At 36.0% G+C, this 18555-nt stretch overlaps 1 protein-coding gene and 1 long non-coding RNA gene across 2 annotated transcripts; both read right to left on the reverse strand.

Annotated features, from left to right (window-relative positions):
• Positions 1-1033: 1033 nt before the first annotated feature.
• Positions 1034-11454, reverse strand: LOC134753075 (keratin, type I cytoskeletal 9-like). The gene is made up of 9 exons (XM_063688837.1): positions 11439-11454; positions 10176-10283; positions 8814-8840; positions 8232-8309; positions 7335-7361; positions 6202-6300; positions 5362-5460; positions 4259-4419; positions 1034-1099 (listed from the first exon to the last, which is right to left on the reverse strand). The coding sequence occupies exons 1-9, from the start codon at positions 11452-11454 to the stop codon at positions 1034-1036; spliced, it is 681 nt and encodes a 226-aa protein (XP_063544907.1).
• Positions 11455-11748: 294 nt separating this feature from the next.
• LOC134753380 (uncharacterized) lies at positions 11749-18555 on the reverse strand. Its single transcript, XR_010128821.1, has 3 exons — positions 18439-18555; positions 14401-14458; positions 11749-11773 (listed from the first exon to the last, which is right to left on the reverse strand). It is a non-coding gene; the product is annotated as an uncharacterized LOC134753380 (long non-coding RNA).

Raw genomic sequence — 18555 nt, forward strand, 5'->3', positions numbered from 1 at the left:
AAGCCGTCGACTTGCGCCTGCGCAAACATCCCGGAGGTGCTACAGTGACGAGGCAGCCCCATCAGCATCCTGAAATCGTTGTTGTATTGCACTCGTAGGTCGCTGTACGCCCGCTGCGTGCTACCCCACAGGCTAAACCAAGAAAACCAAGAAAAGTCTGGAGATTTTGATAGCCCACGCCGTGCAGGTGTTATTTTAGGCGTCAAACTTCTATGAAATTAAACCAATCAATCAATCAATATCATTCATTTGCAAGAATACTTAATTTTAGTTACCTATTATTAGACCTATAATAACAGTGTTATTATGAACTATAATAACACTGGCACTGCGTGTGCTGTCAAAATCTCTGCAGACTTTTGTTGGCCTAACTATAGTTTACGAGATATAATCGAAAAACCGAAAAATGGAATCTTCAAAAACCCCTCCCCCCAGCACCAGGGATACAGCCAGGGACTTTTGATATGTTCACCTCCTAACTAGTCCAAACAACGCTAAGAAGTCAAAAATTGTGTTCCAAGCATTTAATTCCCTCTATAACTTTATTGAGCATTCATTTCCTGGCTCATTACGCCATATTACTAATATAGCACAATTTAAAAGTGCTTGTTGCTAGGCCTATTTGAATAAAGAATAATATTGACTTTGACTACATCAATCATCTTCCCTAGTGTGATAGAACAAAAACCTAGAAGAAATCTCGCATTCAGAATTTACGTTACTTTATACATACTATATTAGGTATAGAAATGAAAGCAATAATAATGATACCAAAATAATTTATTTCCAAAATGCATTCTACACAAAACTACAAAAATATTTTGAATTTGAAAAAGCTCAGAAACAGAAAACGGAACACTTGAATAATAATTTAACCTATAGTTAGTCAACAAGCGTCATGGGCAAGTTCTTTTTGTATTATTTAATGGTTAAATTATTATTTATTACTTCTTTTTTTTCTTTTATTAAAATAGAGTAATTAATGTAGGAAAATATTGAAAAATAATGCAGAACTAAAATTAAAACTATGAAGCTACAGCGAACATCGCAACGCTTCCCTCTCCTTAAGGCCGCCTCTAGTCATCGTATCCATCGGCATCTAAAAACAAATTAAAACATACAAATTAACTTATATAACACTTTATCTACACACATATCATAAACCCTCTATGATGCCTTAATATATATATATATATATGTATGCAACAAATGATATGACTATGACTATGACTAAAATCCGTAAATAATGGCCAACATTAAGATAAACTGTTTTGTTACAGCAAATTTTTTATCTGTGAAAATGTTATTATTGCTAAATAACAACATTTCGATAACATTATTTTATTTAAATTTCGAACATCTCTGAAAAACAAAGAAATTTGATTTGACCTCTATTCTAATATCAGTCGAGATGACGTTTTATTCGAAATGAAATGTCAATTGCATACAAATTTGACAAATCTCGCTTGTTAGTTGGTATCGAACGATATGGATAAGATTATTTATTTAGTTGTGATAATATATATATATATGTATATATATATATATATTTATGGGTATATATTTGTGTTTATATGGATATATATTGTATATATATGTATATATATGTTTATTTTATATTCTAGATTACAGGTTTTAATTATTTACGTTTGTAATAATTGAACCATAATTTACTTTCTGTTCATAGTGTTCGTTTGTCTATCTTGATCTGTTTATTGTTTCATTCTCAATTGATCAAAGGTTGACTGGAAGAGATCCCTTATAGGGATAAGTCCGCCTTTGTACATTGTATATATTTGTTCTTTTATCGTGTTTGTAATCTGTCTTATGTACAATAAAGTGTTTACATACATACATACATACATATGGCAATCGACCCCCCACTCTAGTTTGTCTCTGAATTTTAAAAAAACTACGGATGCGTGACATGCGTGAAAAAAGTTTTCTTTGCCGCCATTTGACGTGCAGTTTATCTTTTAATGAGTGGAAGTAAAAAATAATTTGTTTTGTTGTTTTTAAAGTAACTAGTGAAGTTTCGTGTAAAATGTGCGATAAAGATATTTCGGAGACGCCACCTCATATCCGCGAATTCCGCCAGAGAGCAACTATGCCCCAATGTCGGCTGTAATATGAGGTTAGTGAATATATCATAGAAAGTTTATAATATGTGTGTAGATAATGCAGTTTATGTAACTGTACAAAATATAATGTAATGTTTTTGCCCGAATTAAACATATTGAATTGAATTGAATTGAATTGAATAATTAGGCATTACAACACTCGTGTGATTCTATTATGAAACTCACTACGTTCGTTTCATAAACCCACACTCGAGTTTTAATGCCTTTCATTATGTAGCAGTCACATAAACTACTATTAAACTCTCGCGTTTTCTAACGCGATTAAACAATCGAAACATTTCAACAGACAAGACTGGTACAAATTATCGTCAAGTTGGGGACCAGTGATTCAGATGTTGAAACCAAGGGATCTATCTTCGGACCAGTGCGCGGATATTGTAAGTGTTGCGTGTCGTGCCGTCGAGAAACGGGTAGATAAATTTATTTGTCTACCCCGAACATTTATATAAACTAATGTCGGGTAGTTTAGTGTTGTTTACCAATATCCAGTCTTCCGGGACCACAGCTATTGCAACCTAGTTGAAACGTCGGAAAAAGGTAAAGTAATGAAATTTAATCGCGTTAGACCCGGTAATGACATTAAGGCCATTCCGTCGGTTTGCCGCTGTCTCTGTCACATTTCGCAAGAAAGAACGGGAAAGATCATGCGCGCCAAGTGTCAATTTTGATCGAATTTTGTCGATTTTTATTTATTTTAAAAACGTTACCCTGGAATATCGAAAGCTATGAAATTATTACTTAAGTTAAGATTGTTTTTTCTTCTTTTTTTATTTATAGTATCACATAATAAATAACCGAGTAAAGTTGGATTAAAAGTCCGAGTTAGAGGTTACTTTGGGAATTAATTGTATCGAGCGAAGTGTCATAATTCGTGTATCGGAAGCTATGATATTAAAGATAATATAGTCAAGAACTACATATATTTTTTCCACGTCTACGAATATCAACGCCTCTTAGAAAAACAGGATCATATAAGGAGATTTTTCGCCTTCTGGCTCAGGGAACCGCCTTAATTATATAAAGCTTATACACATAGCATAGCATCGACTTGCACATGAGAATTTCTGTGACTATTTAGGCAACTTTTTAAACGAAGGTGTATACAAACAGCGACTTTTACTATAGGAACGAACCCGAAATCGAAAAAAATGGTTTTCTCATACATTCTGGCAGAACAGGAGGTGAAAATCGTACATCCTCAAATGCCAAATGATTTTTTCACATCACCTAGGTATTCGAAAAAGGGCTTTTTCTTCCCCGCTAGGAGGGATCAAAGTGGCACTTTTCTTCCCCGCTAGGAGAGATCAAAGTAGCACTTTTCTTCCCTGCTAGGAGGGATCAAAGTGGCACTTTTCTGTTCTGGGACCAGATTTTTTTTCTTTTTTGCATACAATTTTTTTAGGTTAAATAATATTTTGGAACATAACAGTTTCGTCATAGGTGATGTGAAAAACAGTATGTGTCACATGGTAGCAAAATTATTTCCACCTTGGGCGTAACGCCGCGTTAACACTTGAATCCCTCACTACGCTCAGGATTCTATTTTAGAATCCCTCGCTACGCTCAGGATTCAATTATAGAATCCTTCGCTTTGTTCAAGATTCAATGTAAGCCCTCGCCGTAAATATGTCATTTTGCTCCCGTAACCATTTCCATACATAAAAGGTACGTTATGGGCGTTATGGCGGTCGGCGCTTCGCTTACCCTATCATTAACGGTGGGGAGAGTCGCCTTTATCGTGCCAGTTATTTTTAAAAGTCGTTGAACAAATGTTGGTCAGTTTGAGGAGTATAGCCTATATTTTAATTGTTTGCTCCTATTAGCTTTGCTTGAAATTACGCTCTAAAGTAAACATTATAAATACTGAGGGCGTCCGCTAGGTGGTGCGGATGCACGGAGCGGGTGAGCGGGTTAACGAAAAATACTACGAGTATGAGGCCCGGCCACGACATCGCGCGGCGGCGGTAGCGGCGAGCGGCGGCCATAGATGGGAACGAAAGGTCTGATCGCTGTCTCGCTCCATGGCCGCCGCTCGTTGTTGCCGCCGCCGCGCGATGTCGTGGCCGGGCCGTGAGCGTTGCTAACTGGCGCGGACGCGTGCGACGGATTTTACCTACAATGGCACCCGCGTCCGTGCGCCCGCTACGTGCACCCGCGTCAGCTAACGGACGCCCTGAAGTGTCACATAGACACATACTTTCGTCTTTGGAGCACTCTTCGCTGGTGCCGCTGTCGGAGTCGTCCTGTTTCTTTGTTGTTTGTTCGTGTTGTTTATACTCTGTAACATGTTAACCAAATAAATAAATACATTGCCAAACTATATAGCATCAAGATAGTATCATAAGATTTTTACGATTAAGTTTTTAAGCTAAATATATTTTTGTTAGTTATTTTTTCCTGGGCGATAACACTTTACCTAATCAACATATTGAATAAAAAAAATATATTTGTCCAATACTTATATACAGTGATCGTAGCTACATCTTTCTCATAAACAAATATTTGAACCATTTTATTGAAAAGTGGACATTTTGTCAGTAGGGGATTATAAACATACGAACTTTTTGACATTATAGACATTATGATACCTGGTCATTCTGGCCGAGGCAAATTCAAGAACAAAACAACTGCTTTTGGGTCTCAGAAGGCTATTATATGAAATGAAATAAAAATAAATAAATATCTGAGGACACTCTTACACAGATCCACCTAGCCCCAAATTAAGCGAAGCGAGCGGGTATACGACGATATACATAGGTAATTCTATAGATAAATATACTACATATAGATAACATCCCTAACTCGGAAACAAATATTTGTGATATACACACTTAAATGCCCTTACCGGGATTCGAATCCGGTACCTGCTGCTTCGCAGGCAGGGTCACTACCTACTAGGCTATAGAAGGCCGTTACTACATTGTATGTATACTTACGTCTTTCGTCGTAAATAGAAAACTTGCTAACGAACCTCGTGCTACCAAAGATCAAATGTCGAAATACATTAGCGAGCCCATGCGAATGAATATTACTAATTATTGAAATGACGCTCAACAGTATAAATGGTAAATACTGAGGGCGTCCGCTAGCTGTTGCGGTTGCACACGGAGCGGGATAAGCGTTGCTAACTGGCGCGGACGCGTGCGACGTATTTTACCTACAATGGCACCCGCGTCCGTGCACCCGCGTCAGCTTGCGGACGCCCTGAAGTATCACATACTTTTTTCTTTGGAGTTTCCGTTGCCGAGGCCGCTGCCGTAGCTGCCCTGTTTCTCTGTAGTTTGTTCTTGTCTTTTATTCTTTTGGCTATCTCCAGACTCTGTAACATGTTAACAAAATAAATAAATACAGTGCCAAACTAGCATCAAGATAGTATCATAAGATTTTTACGATTAAGTTTTCAAGCCAAATATATTTATGTTAGTTATTTTATCCTGGGCGATAACACTTTACCTAATCATCAATATGTTGATGGCTATTATATGAAATGCAATAAAAATAAATAAATATCTGAGGACACTTACGCAGATCGACCTAGCCCCAAATTTAGTAAAGCTTATACTATGTCTGTACAACTATATACATAGGTACTTCTATAGATAAATATACTACATACAGATAACATACCTAACTCGGAAACAAGATTTGTGGTATGCACACAAATAAATGCCCTTACCGGGATTCGAATCCGGTACCTGCTGCATCGCAGGCAGGGTCACTACCGACTGGGCTATAGAAGGCCGTTACTACATTGTATGTATACTAACGTCTTCCGTCGTAAATAGAAAACTTGCTAACGAACCTCGTGCTACCAAAGATCAAATGTCGAAATACATTAGCGAGCCCATGTGAATGAATATTACTAATTAGTGAAATGACGCTCAAGAGTATAAATGGTAAATACTGAGGGCGTCCGCTAGCTGTTGCGGTTGCACACGGAGCGGGATGAGCGTATTGAGCGTTGCTAACTGGCGCGGACGCGTGCGACGTATTTTACCTACAATGGCACCCGCGTCCGTGCACCCGCGTCAGCTTGCGGACGCCCTGAAGTATCACATACTTTTGTCTCTGGAGCTTCCGTTGCCGAGCCCGCTGCCGTAGCTGCCCTGTTTCTCTCTTGTTTGTTCTTGTCTTTTATTCTTTTGGCCATCTCCAGACTCTGTAACATGTTAACCAAATAAATAAATACAGTGCCAAACTATCATCAAGATAATATCATAAATTTTTTACGAGGTAGTTTCCAAGCCAAGTATATTTTTTAGGGTTCCGTACCCAAGGGTAAAAACGGGACCCTATTACTAAGACTCCGCTGTCTGTCTGTCTGTTCGTCTGTCACCAGGCTATATCTCATGAACCGTGACAGCTAGACAGTTGAAATTTTCACAGGTGATGTATTTCTGTTGCCGCTATAACAACAAATACTAAAAACAGAATAAAATAAATATTTAAGTTCAAATATCATGTTTGTTGTAACAAACGTGATTTTTTTTGCCGTTTTTTGCGTAATGGTACGGAACCCTTAGTGCGCGAGTCTGACTCGCACTTGGCCGGTTTTTTATTGTTACTTATTTTCCCCTGGGCGATAACAATAATCAACATATTGAATATACTAATCGCTGATACATCTATGTGTAAGGCCTGATTGGACGCTCGAGTTGAGCGTGCAGCGGGGCAAGGTGTGCGGCGTGCATATCAAACAAATGCAAACCTATAAGAGCGGCCTTAGTGCACGCTGCTCAAATCACTTGTGAGCCCGACGCGACGCTGCACGCCCCGCCGAACGCTCCGCTTTGAGCGTCCACTCAGGAATTACACTTTATCATAAACAAATATTTGGCCCATTTGATTGAAAAGTCGACATTTTGTCACCTGGGCATTTTGCCAGTAGGAGATACACACAGACACATATGAACACACACACACACACACACACATATGAACTTTTTGTCACTAGACATTATGACTCCTGGTCATTCTGGCAGTGGGGCATTATGACAGTTTGACTTAATGGCAAAAGGACATTATGACACCTTGACTTTTTGACTTTAGAACAATAACACATTTGGACTTATCGGTAGTAGGACATTGAGACTAGACATTTTATTACTTGGACATATTATATGCCCCTGAAGGCCCTGTATACGTGATGATGATGATGACTAACTTAAAAAATAAACTTATACGTTTACTCACCTCCACCACCTTGTTGGCTTGAGAGGACTGTGAAAAAAACAAAAAAATTAAAAGCTTACTGAAACGTATTATTCTTTGTAATATCATGATCGTAAGGCCAAGATTACACTTGTAAGTTTTACTTACGTAAGTAGGGACAAAGCTATTTGCTAGAATGAGATAACGATATTCATATCTCATTCTGTAGTATAGCTGTGTCCCTACTTACGTAAGTAAAACTTACAAGTGTAATCCTGGCTTAAGATCAGGCAGATCGTAATGTTCCTGTATAATGTTTTGGCGGTAGACACATTAAAATTAAACCAATAAGTAGGATAGGTTCGTTAGGTTGCTTCAGATGCCCGAACGGCAAACTGTCCAGAAATAGGAGTACTGTGTGTGTTGTCACTTGTCGTTTATTTTTGGGACAAGGTCTAAATTAAGGTCAGAGCTCCAACTGCACAAAATCGTACTTTAATTGAAATATTTTGTGTGTTGTTTGAAGCAAAACACTACTATATAAAATAAACTGGAATAGCTATGTCGTGTACGAAACAGAAAGTGACCAAAGCATCCAGTGTCCAGGGCTGGGATCAAACTAGCGTATTTTGCATTTGCAGCATATTAGTTTATAACTTATTCTCCTTAAACCCCGCGTATAAATGTATGTATGTATGTATAAATGATTGTTATATTCCACAATCTGTTTTGACCTTTAATAGAGTAACCAAGAGTTCCAAATTCAAAAACAAAACAACTGCTTCTGGATCTTAGGAGGCTATATGAAATGCAATTAAAATAAATATCTGAGTACACTTACACAGACCGACGTAGCCCCAAAATAAGTAAAGCTTGTACTATGGCTATACTACGGTAAACATAGGTACTTATATAGATAAATATTATTAAATATATTACCGGTGCTGTCGGTATTGCCGCTAGCGCCGCCGGAGCTGTCCTTTTTCGAATTCTTGTTTTTGCCATTTCCAGTAGACGCTGTAACATGTTAACCAAATAAAACTATGAAAATGGATTATATCGCGTATATTGGGGATATACTATAAATTCAATATACGCGATATAATCCGTTTTCATAGTTTTATTTCATGAGCAACTACACGCAAAATAGGCGCCAGTCTTCGAGTTGCGGAAAATCGCCCGAACTACAATACAATACAATGAGTAACTACACAATTACGCGTCGCGCCAAAAATCTGACGTCTCCTGTGCTGCCCCCTAGAGTTTATGCACGCTCCCTATAACATATGAACTTTTTGACACTAGACATTATGACTCCTGGTCATTCTGGCAGTGGGGCATTATGACAAAGGACATTATGACACCTTGACTTTTTGACTTTAGAACAATAACACATTTGGACTTATCGGTAGTAGGACATTGTGACTAGATATTTTATTACTTGAACATATTATATGCCCCTAAAGGCCCTGTATACATGATGATGACTAACTTAAAAAATAAACTTATACGTTTACTCACCTCCACCACCTTGTTCGCTTGAGAGGACTGTAAAAAAAACAAAAAAATTAAAAGCTTAGGTACTGAAACTTATTATGCTTTGTAATAGCATAGAGTAACTTATACTAGAGCGGTACTGTCATAGTAAATTGTGTAACCCCAGTAAATTCACTGCCATCTATCGACACACTTTAAAACTAAAAATGAACATTTATAAAAATACGATAAAATGTATTTAAATATGGATAAATGATTTTTTTTATTTGCATTAATTATTTTTATGATTTTGACCCATGTTCTTTCACTGATATGTGTTAAAATAGTTAAATAACAAACGAAACCGTCAACGCCATCTATACTACAGTAGGCCAAAGCTAGTAGCGCCCTCTGAACGAGAATCAAATTTTCTTGATTTTCGAGGCACGTTTTTTCCTTAGACTGTATCCATCTATTACGGAGTTATATCTATCTTTGGTAATAGGTATGTCGGCGGCCGATCGTAAGATCAGGCAGATAGTAATGTTCCTGTATAATGTTTTGGCGGTAGTCACATTAAATTTGACCAATAGATAGATGCCCGAACGGCAAACTGTCCAGAAATAGGAGTAATGTGTGTGTTGTCACTTACGTTTTACGACTGGTGAAACGCCTATTTTAGGGTTGTTCAGAGCCTTAACTGCAAAAAAAACGTATTTTAATTAAAATTAATTGTGTTGTTTTAAGTAAAACACTACTATATAAAATAAACTGAAATAGCTATGTCGTGTACGAAAGAAAAAGTGATCAACGCAACCAGTGTCCAGGGCATCGAACTGGGGTATTCTGCATTTGCGGCATACTGTAGAAAAGTACCGACCTATCTCTATACTCTGTCATTTTAGTAAAATTCTTGAGAAACTTATTAGGGACAGCTTTTTGAATTCGTTAAACATTACATAACCACATGTCAACATGGTTTCTTTAAAGACGGTGTGTAGAAACAGTAGAAACTAATTCATTGACATTTACGGGAGTAGTGCTAGGCGCCATGAAGGATGGACACACTGTAGATGCTCTGTATACCGATTTTGCCAAAGCATTTGATAAAATCTGTCACAACCAAGGGCCTGACACTCCTGAGCCTGACACGGAGGTCACGGGTTCAAACCCCGGCTCTTACCAATAAGTTTTTCGGAACTTATGTACGAAATACCATTTGATATCGAAACATCGTGAGGAAACCGGACTAATCTTAATAAGGCCTAGTTTCCCGTCTTGGTTGGAAGCTCAGATGGCAGTCGCCTACGTCAATTCATGGGATTAGTTGTCAAGCGGACCCCAGGGTCGTAGCAAAATGCCGAGATAACGCAAGGAAAAAGGTTTACAAGATTACAAAATGCCTACCGTTTAACAAGCTGCCACCGCCGGAAGAGCCGCCACCGCCGGAAGAGCCGCCACCGCCGGAAGAGCCGCCGCCGCCAATTAAGCCATCGAGCAGAGTTCCAACGATGCCTGATACACATATTGAAAAACCAAATTATAAAAAACCGGCCAAGTGCGAGGGTTCCGTACTTTTTTATATTCGAGTTGATTGAATGAAAGGTAAATTGCGGTTTACGATTTATGACGTATTAAAAAAAAACTACTCAGTAGATCTCGTTAAAACCAATTTTCGGTGGAAGTTTGCATGGTAATGTACATCATATATTTTTTTTTAGTTTTATCATTCTCTTATTTCAGAAGTTACAGCGAAGGGGGGGGGGGGGACACATTTTACCACTTTGGAAGTGACTCTCGCGCAAACTATTCAGTTTAGAATTTTTTTTTATTAGAAACCTCAATATTATTTTTGACGACCTATCCATAGATACCCCACACGTGGGTTTGATGAAAAAAAAATGTTTTACAAAGCGGCACAAGTACGTTTCCGTGAAAATACGATGGAAATAGTTATTTGTGCAACAAGAGAGGAAAGTTGGTTTTTCTTGCGAGTGTTTATTTTGAGTCCCGAAAAAGCGAAAGGTTCTATAATCGAATCACGAGCGAAGCGAGTGATTCTAAGTTAGAATCTTGAGCGTAGCGAGGGACTCAAAAACACGAGATGTAAAATAACTTTGCTCTCGTGTTGCACACATAATTTTTCATCTCAGTAGTGAGAACATATTAAAGGTTAAAATGTATTTCGAATTACACAGAATAAGACAAGAAAAAAAAAAGTAATAAAAGTATGAAGTGGCAGTTCATGGCCTTCACTAAATTAAAAAGCTACTTTGTTTCACTCCCTGGAGTGAGAAAAGTCGCACTTTCCTCACTCCAGGGAGTGACGAAAGTAGGCTTGTTCGAGCTGCTAAGGTAAAAAGAATTATGCACTACATCTGTAAATTAAGGATGCTGAAGGATGAATTTGGTACATTGACCAGCCTATTCCTATATCTGTCTCACGCGTAGGTAATTACAAAGAGAATATGGGGCATTTTCTATGAAAAGGGACCTTATTGTCGATGGCGCTTACGCCGCACACAGCGTCCCGCGGCATTGTACTTATATCGGAGCATCATTAATAATGGCGTAAGCGCCATCGACAATAAGGTCCCTTTTTATAGAAAATATCACATATATAGGATAGAGGGTTACTGTCATATAATTTTTTTGTCACAGTAAAATTACTGCCATCTCTGCACATGATTAAAACTAAAATTGAAAATGTATAAAAAAAATATTAAATTTTTCTCCCGACTCGCGTAAAAATACACAACTTCCAGAGTTTTCTGTTATAATATCGTAAAAAATGAGTGATTACAGTGATGAAGATGATCTAACGCCTGTGGATGTTGCACTTTCCTCGCTATAGTGAGGTGAAAAGTTTTGTGTTATACAAGGGTGCAAACACACGAGAAGAAAAATACATTTGCACCCGTTGCACGAGAAGTAATAACTATTATTACCTCCACCAGATCCTCCGCCTCCTCCGCCTCCTAGGGGACTACTACCGCCTGCAACACCTGGGAATAAATAAATATTATGAGACAATCTTAAGTCAAAGTCAAAGTCAAAATATTTTTTATTCAAATAGGCCTAGCAACAAGCACTTTTAAATTGTCAAGTTTTACAAATATTACCTTAATCTAAATATCAAAGCAATTTATTGATGCAGTTATTATTATTCTTAAAAACAAAATAATAATAAAAACTTAATAATAAGAATTTCACAAAAGGATCGTCAAACACCAAAATTGTATAAAAAAATACTAGTCTAGAAACTTTCTAGAATAAAAATCTAAATGTCAAAAAATACGGATTACCTAATATAGGTATTCATTAAATTATCAATTTCATAATTATTAACATAATAATAAATAATTAATTATTTTCAATCACAATCTAACACAATACCTAACTAGTGGCGCTCAGTGATCTGTACCTACACCTCACAACCCCCAAGGTTCCGCCATTTTGGAAAATATATATTTATTTCGGTTTATATTATATACCTCAAAAGCAAAAAACGAAACCCTTATAGGATCACTCGTGCGTCTGTCTGTCTGTCTGTCCGTCTGTCACAGCCTATTTTCTCCGAAACTACTGGACAAATTAAGTTGAAATTTGTATACATATGTAAGTTTATGACCCAAAGACGGACATGTAACGTAAACAAATGAATTTTAAACATTGGGGGCACTTTTGGGGGATAAATGAGAAAATTAATAAATTTAGTTATTCAAACTATATCGTGTTATATATCAAATAAAAGAGCTCATTGTGAGAATGTCAAGTATATATTTTTAATAATTTTAGGATAAACAGTTTGGAAGTTATTCAAGAAAATTGACAATAAATGACCATTTCATCCCCCCTCCCCTTTATCTCCGAAACTACGGGGTCTAAAATTTTGAAAATAATACACAAAATAGTTCTTTACCTATAAATTATAGGCAAAACCTATTAGAAATGTGCAGTCAAGCGTGAGTCGGACTTAATTACTTCGTTTTTGATCCGACCCCTACGGATTTTTGAAAGACATTTCACCTCTTTCACATAAAAAATACATTGTTTAAGTTGTGTTATGTACGGAACAATTGGAACGCGAGTCCGACTCACACATGCCGGTTTTTGGTTCAAGCCTTTATGTACGGAACCCTAAAAATGGCAGTCTTACACAGATCTACCTACTTAGCCCCAAACTATAAAGCAAAGCTTTTACCAAAGATAGATATAACTCCGTAATAGATGGATACAGTCTAAGGAAAAAACGTGCCTCGAAAATCAAGAAAATTTGATTCTCGTTCAGAGGGCGCTACTAGTTTTGGCCTACAGTCGTATAGATGGCGTTGACGGTTTCGTTTGTTATTTAACAATTTTAACGCATATCAGTGAAAGAACATGGGTCAAAATCATAAAAATAATTAATGCAAATAAAAAAAATCATTAATCTATACTTAAATACATTCTATCGTATTTTTATAAATCTTCATTTTAAGTTTTAAAGTGTGTCGACAGATGGCAGTGAATTTACTGGGGTTACAAAATTTACTATGACAGTACCGCTCTAGTATAAGTTACTCTATGCTTTTACTGTGGATATAATACGACGATATACATACTTAGATAGATATATTACATGTATAGTCGTTTGATTTGTAGCTGGCCTCGAACGGCTCATCCTTTGTCTATTCTTAAGTAAAACCGCACGTGCTTACTACCTACAATACCTATGTATGTATATAGATAACATCCATAACTCGGGAACAAATATTTTTAATAAAAACAAATAAATGAGGGCATTTTATTTGTACAAGTCCGGGATTAGAACCCGGAACCTCTTACTTCGTAGGGCATGAAACCGACTAGGCTAGGAGGCGGTGTGACAGATGGCGCTGCCATCCATTTTGGAAATGAAAATTTTCAATTCCTGTACAAAATTATGAGAAGTTTCCGAAATTCTTTAAACTTTCCGACCGCACATCAGTACTGTGGAGGCTATATATAATAGTACATTATTACAGAGGCCGGGAAGGAAGGGGTTGCCGGCCGAATAGAATATACGGCCGAACGTAGTGAGGCCGGATAGTTATGAGGCCGACAACCCGTTTTCACCCCGATGTATGTATAGTGCTTTTCTCAAACGTTTAATATAGGCAAATATAGGTATATAGTTTGTCAAAGGACTGTCTTATTTCAAACATAGACAGAGAGAATCATACTATCTTTGTCTTACACTAGTACTAACACCCAAAAGAAAAGGACGAGTATAGTTTTTTTTGTTCTTATTTACTGACAAGATTTGCTTGACGCTTGACCAACTATATAAATCAATCAAATATCGTTTATTGTTTTTTTTTTTAATAGGCGTATTGGCAGAATGTCATAAACGAACCAAAAAGCAAATATTGCTTATAGTTTTTTTTTAATGGCTGAATGCCATGATGCTGTGCCACAATTATATGTGAAATAGAATTTAAAAAAAGCCACTTCCCGGCCTAGGCCTGCAACTTTGTATGAAATTTCATTACAGACCTCTCGTCTAGCCGCGCCTGAAACGTAATACTTCCCAACCTAATATAAAAAACGTAATATCAATATATAGCATGTATGTATAGCATGTTTGAGAAAAGTAATATATAATACTTACCTCCGTCGGCGCTGTTGTCGTCGCAGTCGGAACTGGGCGCACCCGCCACGCAGGCCACCTAGAACCATTTATAATGTTAAACAGTGTTTTGTTCCGTCTGAACGTCTAGCGACCTTCAACAAGGAGTTTTGGCCGAAAGGTATCAAGTTCCGGCGGCCGCGGCGGCTTCCTGACACTGCGGGGTCGCGTAATTCATCGCAACTTTAGTGTTTTGCAATTTTTAGTTTTTAGCGAAAATGGCCCCATTGCACTCGCCGTCTAGTTTTTAGCTTTAGTTTTAGTTTTTATGCGGTACTAACACTAGTAATAAGATTGTAATGTTTGCTAACCATATATGGACCTTTTAGTCTGGAATAAATGTTTTTTTTTTATAAGGTAAACGTACTAGTGCTCGTCATGGTCCCAGACGTCCCAGTACTTACATGTCATCTTTAAACTTAAATCATTGTCAATAGAGGTAACAGCAGGGTGTCATCTATTGGGCATTAGCATGTCGAGCACTAGTACGTTTATTTCATATTTCATATTTATTTATTGCATCCATGGTACACAGGTGTTACATATATAATAGTTTCACATGGGCCCTGGTAGGGCAAGGCAATTATCTTAAATCTAAAGATTAATTTATATATGTACAATATATTTGACAGTGTCTTATTTAACTTTTAATAATTTCATAGTTGTATTATATAATATATAGTTATTTATAAAGTCCATAACTGATTTTATTTTACCAAAATTTATAAAATTAAAATTAAATATACAATAATAATATACATGCTTAAAACGATTGTAAGTTTATGTCAAAAATATTGATACCTATATAATGTCAATTTCAACCTTTTACCTAATATGTAGGCTAGAATAGATAAAATAAGGAATGAATATGTAAGAGGAAGCCTAAAAGTTGCACCCATAACTGATAAGTTAAGATCATGCAAATCGCCTAGTAGTACGGGCATGTGATGCGGAGGGATAGAAATCATGTGACGCGAAAGGTATTTGACTACTTACACCTATACGATTTCCTCCTAAATATTTTTTTTTATCAAGCGACGAAGCATTCAAATATTTTCAATAATGTTAATAGCCAGGGAGGAAATATCGACCCTTTTCCTCTTAAAGCAGCATTATAGGTAATATTAACACTCAATAAAATAGTGATTCGCGTTACACTTGTCATGGAATCGAAAAATAATATAAATAAATATTAATAGGACATTTTTACACAAATTGACAGCCCCACGGTAAGCACATGAAGGCAGACGATATATATAAATATAAGTAATTTCGGAAAATAGTGGCAGCACATTATGTGAATTTTCCATTATATAATGTAAAAAAATTTAAGTAGTGCATTTGTTATAGTAATGTATAGATACTATTGTATAAAATCAAATACATACAATCGTATTTAAAATAAAGGGCGAATTCAAGTTTTCGCCTTTTATATTACCAAAGAGGATATAATAAGATAGAGCGGTACTGTCATAGTAAATTTTGTAACCACTGTAAATTCACTGCCATCTATCGACATACTTTAAAACTAAAAATGAAGATTTATAAAAATACGTTAAAGTGTATTTAAATGTGGATAAATGATTTTTTTATTTACATTAATTATTTTTATATGATTTTCACCCATGTTCTTTCACTGATATGCGTTAAAATTATAAATAACAAACGAAACCATCAACGCCCTCTATACGAGAGTAGGCCAAAACTAGTGGCGCCATCTGATCAAGAATCAAATTTTCGTGATTTTCGAGGCACGTTTTTTCCTTACTGTATCCATCTATTACGGAGTTATATCTATCTTTGATATTACATATCTCCTAAGACTTTTTGGACAGCATCTTCTGAAAGTGTTTCTCATAAATATAGTTTTTGACGTGATAACGTCTTATAAATCGATGAACACCGGTGGCATGCACGAAAAAGTGTCACGTTATGTACAGATCTCCATGGAAACGTTGTGGACAGATTTCCATGGTAACTAAAAGTATGCAATTTTCCATCAATGTTTTCTTATGACGTTATTACGCAAAATTATCGTCCGTAAACCGACTTTACAGACAACCATATTTTTTCTTTAAGTTTGATGAGCTAATTAATACCTTATTAAATTGTCTTTTGTTCAATATTTAACTTTTTTGTATGGATGGTATAGAAAGGATGCCAATCTCTTATATATGGCAGAATTGTTGCAAAAGTGACCGCTTTCAGCTTTAAATAATAGTTCCTAATCTCTCCGGTGGCGCTAGTTAGGCTCTGGGTCATGAGTATAACATGAACCATATAAGGCAACAAATAACCCGACCATATTACGTAGTTTGTTTTTGGTAGTATTTCGGTGTATGGTGGCGCCGCCTAATTACTGTTTTTTGATGGACACTTTTCATACATAAAGATAGGGCTCCTTTATATAGTCTCCATGCTTTTTTGATTTGACTTCACTTAAACGTCAAACATCTATGAAATTATGACGTATAAATAACACTGGCGCTGCGTGTGCTGTCAAAATCTCTGCACTTTTCTTGGTCTAATTCTACATGGAATTTCTACTTTAGTGTATTTGCCATTTTTACAGAAATAAGTCTTCCATAGAAAAAACTATGTCAGAGCAAAGATAGATATAACTCCGTAATAGATAGATACAGTCTAAGGAAAAAACGTGCCTCGATAATCAAGAAAATTTGATTCTCGTTCAGAGGGCGCTACTAGCTTTGGCCTACTGTCGTATAGATGGCGTTGACGGTTTCGTTTGTTACTTAACAATTTTAACACATATCAGTGAAAAAAAATTAGGTCAAAATCATAAAAATAATTAATGCAAATAAAAAAAAACATTTATCCATATTTAAATACATTTTATCGTATTTTTATAAATCTTCATTTTTAGTTTTAAAGTGTGTCGATAGATGGCAGTGAATTTACTGGGGTTACAAAATTTACTATGACAGTTAAGTACCGCTCTAGTATAAGTTACTCTATGGTCAGAGCTTAGATTGGAGAGAGTTCCTGACTACCCAAGAAATTACGCAACGGATTTTGATGCGGTTTTCACCTATCAATAAAGTAATACTTGAGGAAGGTTTTAGTGTATAATTTGTGAAGGTTTTGTGTAACCCGTGCGAAGCCGGGCGGGTCGCTAGTAATACACGGTGTAACATGAACATACCGAATAATTTTAACAGCGTATTCCTAATCATATTAAAAGCATGTTTGTAGGGTTAATAATGATAGGGTTAATATTGTATATAATATTGTCTTCGGTTACCGCGATAGTTACTCATAAAATAAAACTATGAAAACGGATTATATCGCGTATATTGAATTTATAATACATCCCGACGTTTCGAACTCTTTACAGCGTTCGTGGTCAACGGGTGTATTATAATTTCAATATACGCGATATAATCCGTTTTCATAGTTTTATTTTCATTAATATTGTATAATTTTAATTTTGAATTTTTATCAATGTTATTTTATATTTTTCATTTTTTATTTTCTATTTTTCTTTTTGTAATTTTTGTAATGTGTTAAAATATGGGTTTGTAAGACCTGAAATAAATGTTTTTTTTTAAAGACTAAAATGTCCTATAAACTTTTCTGAAATTTGCCTAGTTTCAGAGTTAAATCCAATTAAAAAAAAACAAGTTTTTATTGTTACATAGTGCAAAACGCATTTTTGATGTCGATGTTGCCACTGTGGGGCGTAGTTTAAGTAACCTTATTGATAAATGTCAAAAAGTGACAAGTAACACTTTGTAAAAACTACGTTTTACAAAAAAAAAGTAAAAGTCCATTTTAAGTGACAAGTTTACCAATAATATTTACTTTTTATGTACAAATACATCTGAAAAATCGAAAAAAAAACAAAAAAAATATTTTTTTTGTGAATTCTACCTAAACTTATTAAATTTTTTCCTTCTTTTGGCCTAAGAAAAGCGTGGTTAAAATCTTTCGGTTTCTTCGTGAACACCTTGTATAAAAATTATATATGAAGTCAGAAAAAAAAAAAAAAAATTCACTTACCAAGACGAGGAGAAAGAGGCAAGAAAGTTGCATGATGTGGAAATATTTATGACTTGTTGACTACTGACAAATGTTCCTGAGATAATGATCACACTACGAGTTACTCCCCTTATATAC

Source organism: Cydia strobilella, chromosome 26 (genome assembly GCF_947568885.1).
Source record: "Cydia strobilella chromosome 26, ilCydStro3.1, whole genome shotgun sequence".
NCBI classification, from domain to species: domain Eukaryota; kingdom Metazoa; phylum Arthropoda; class Insecta; order Lepidoptera; family Tortricidae; genus Cydia; species Cydia strobilella.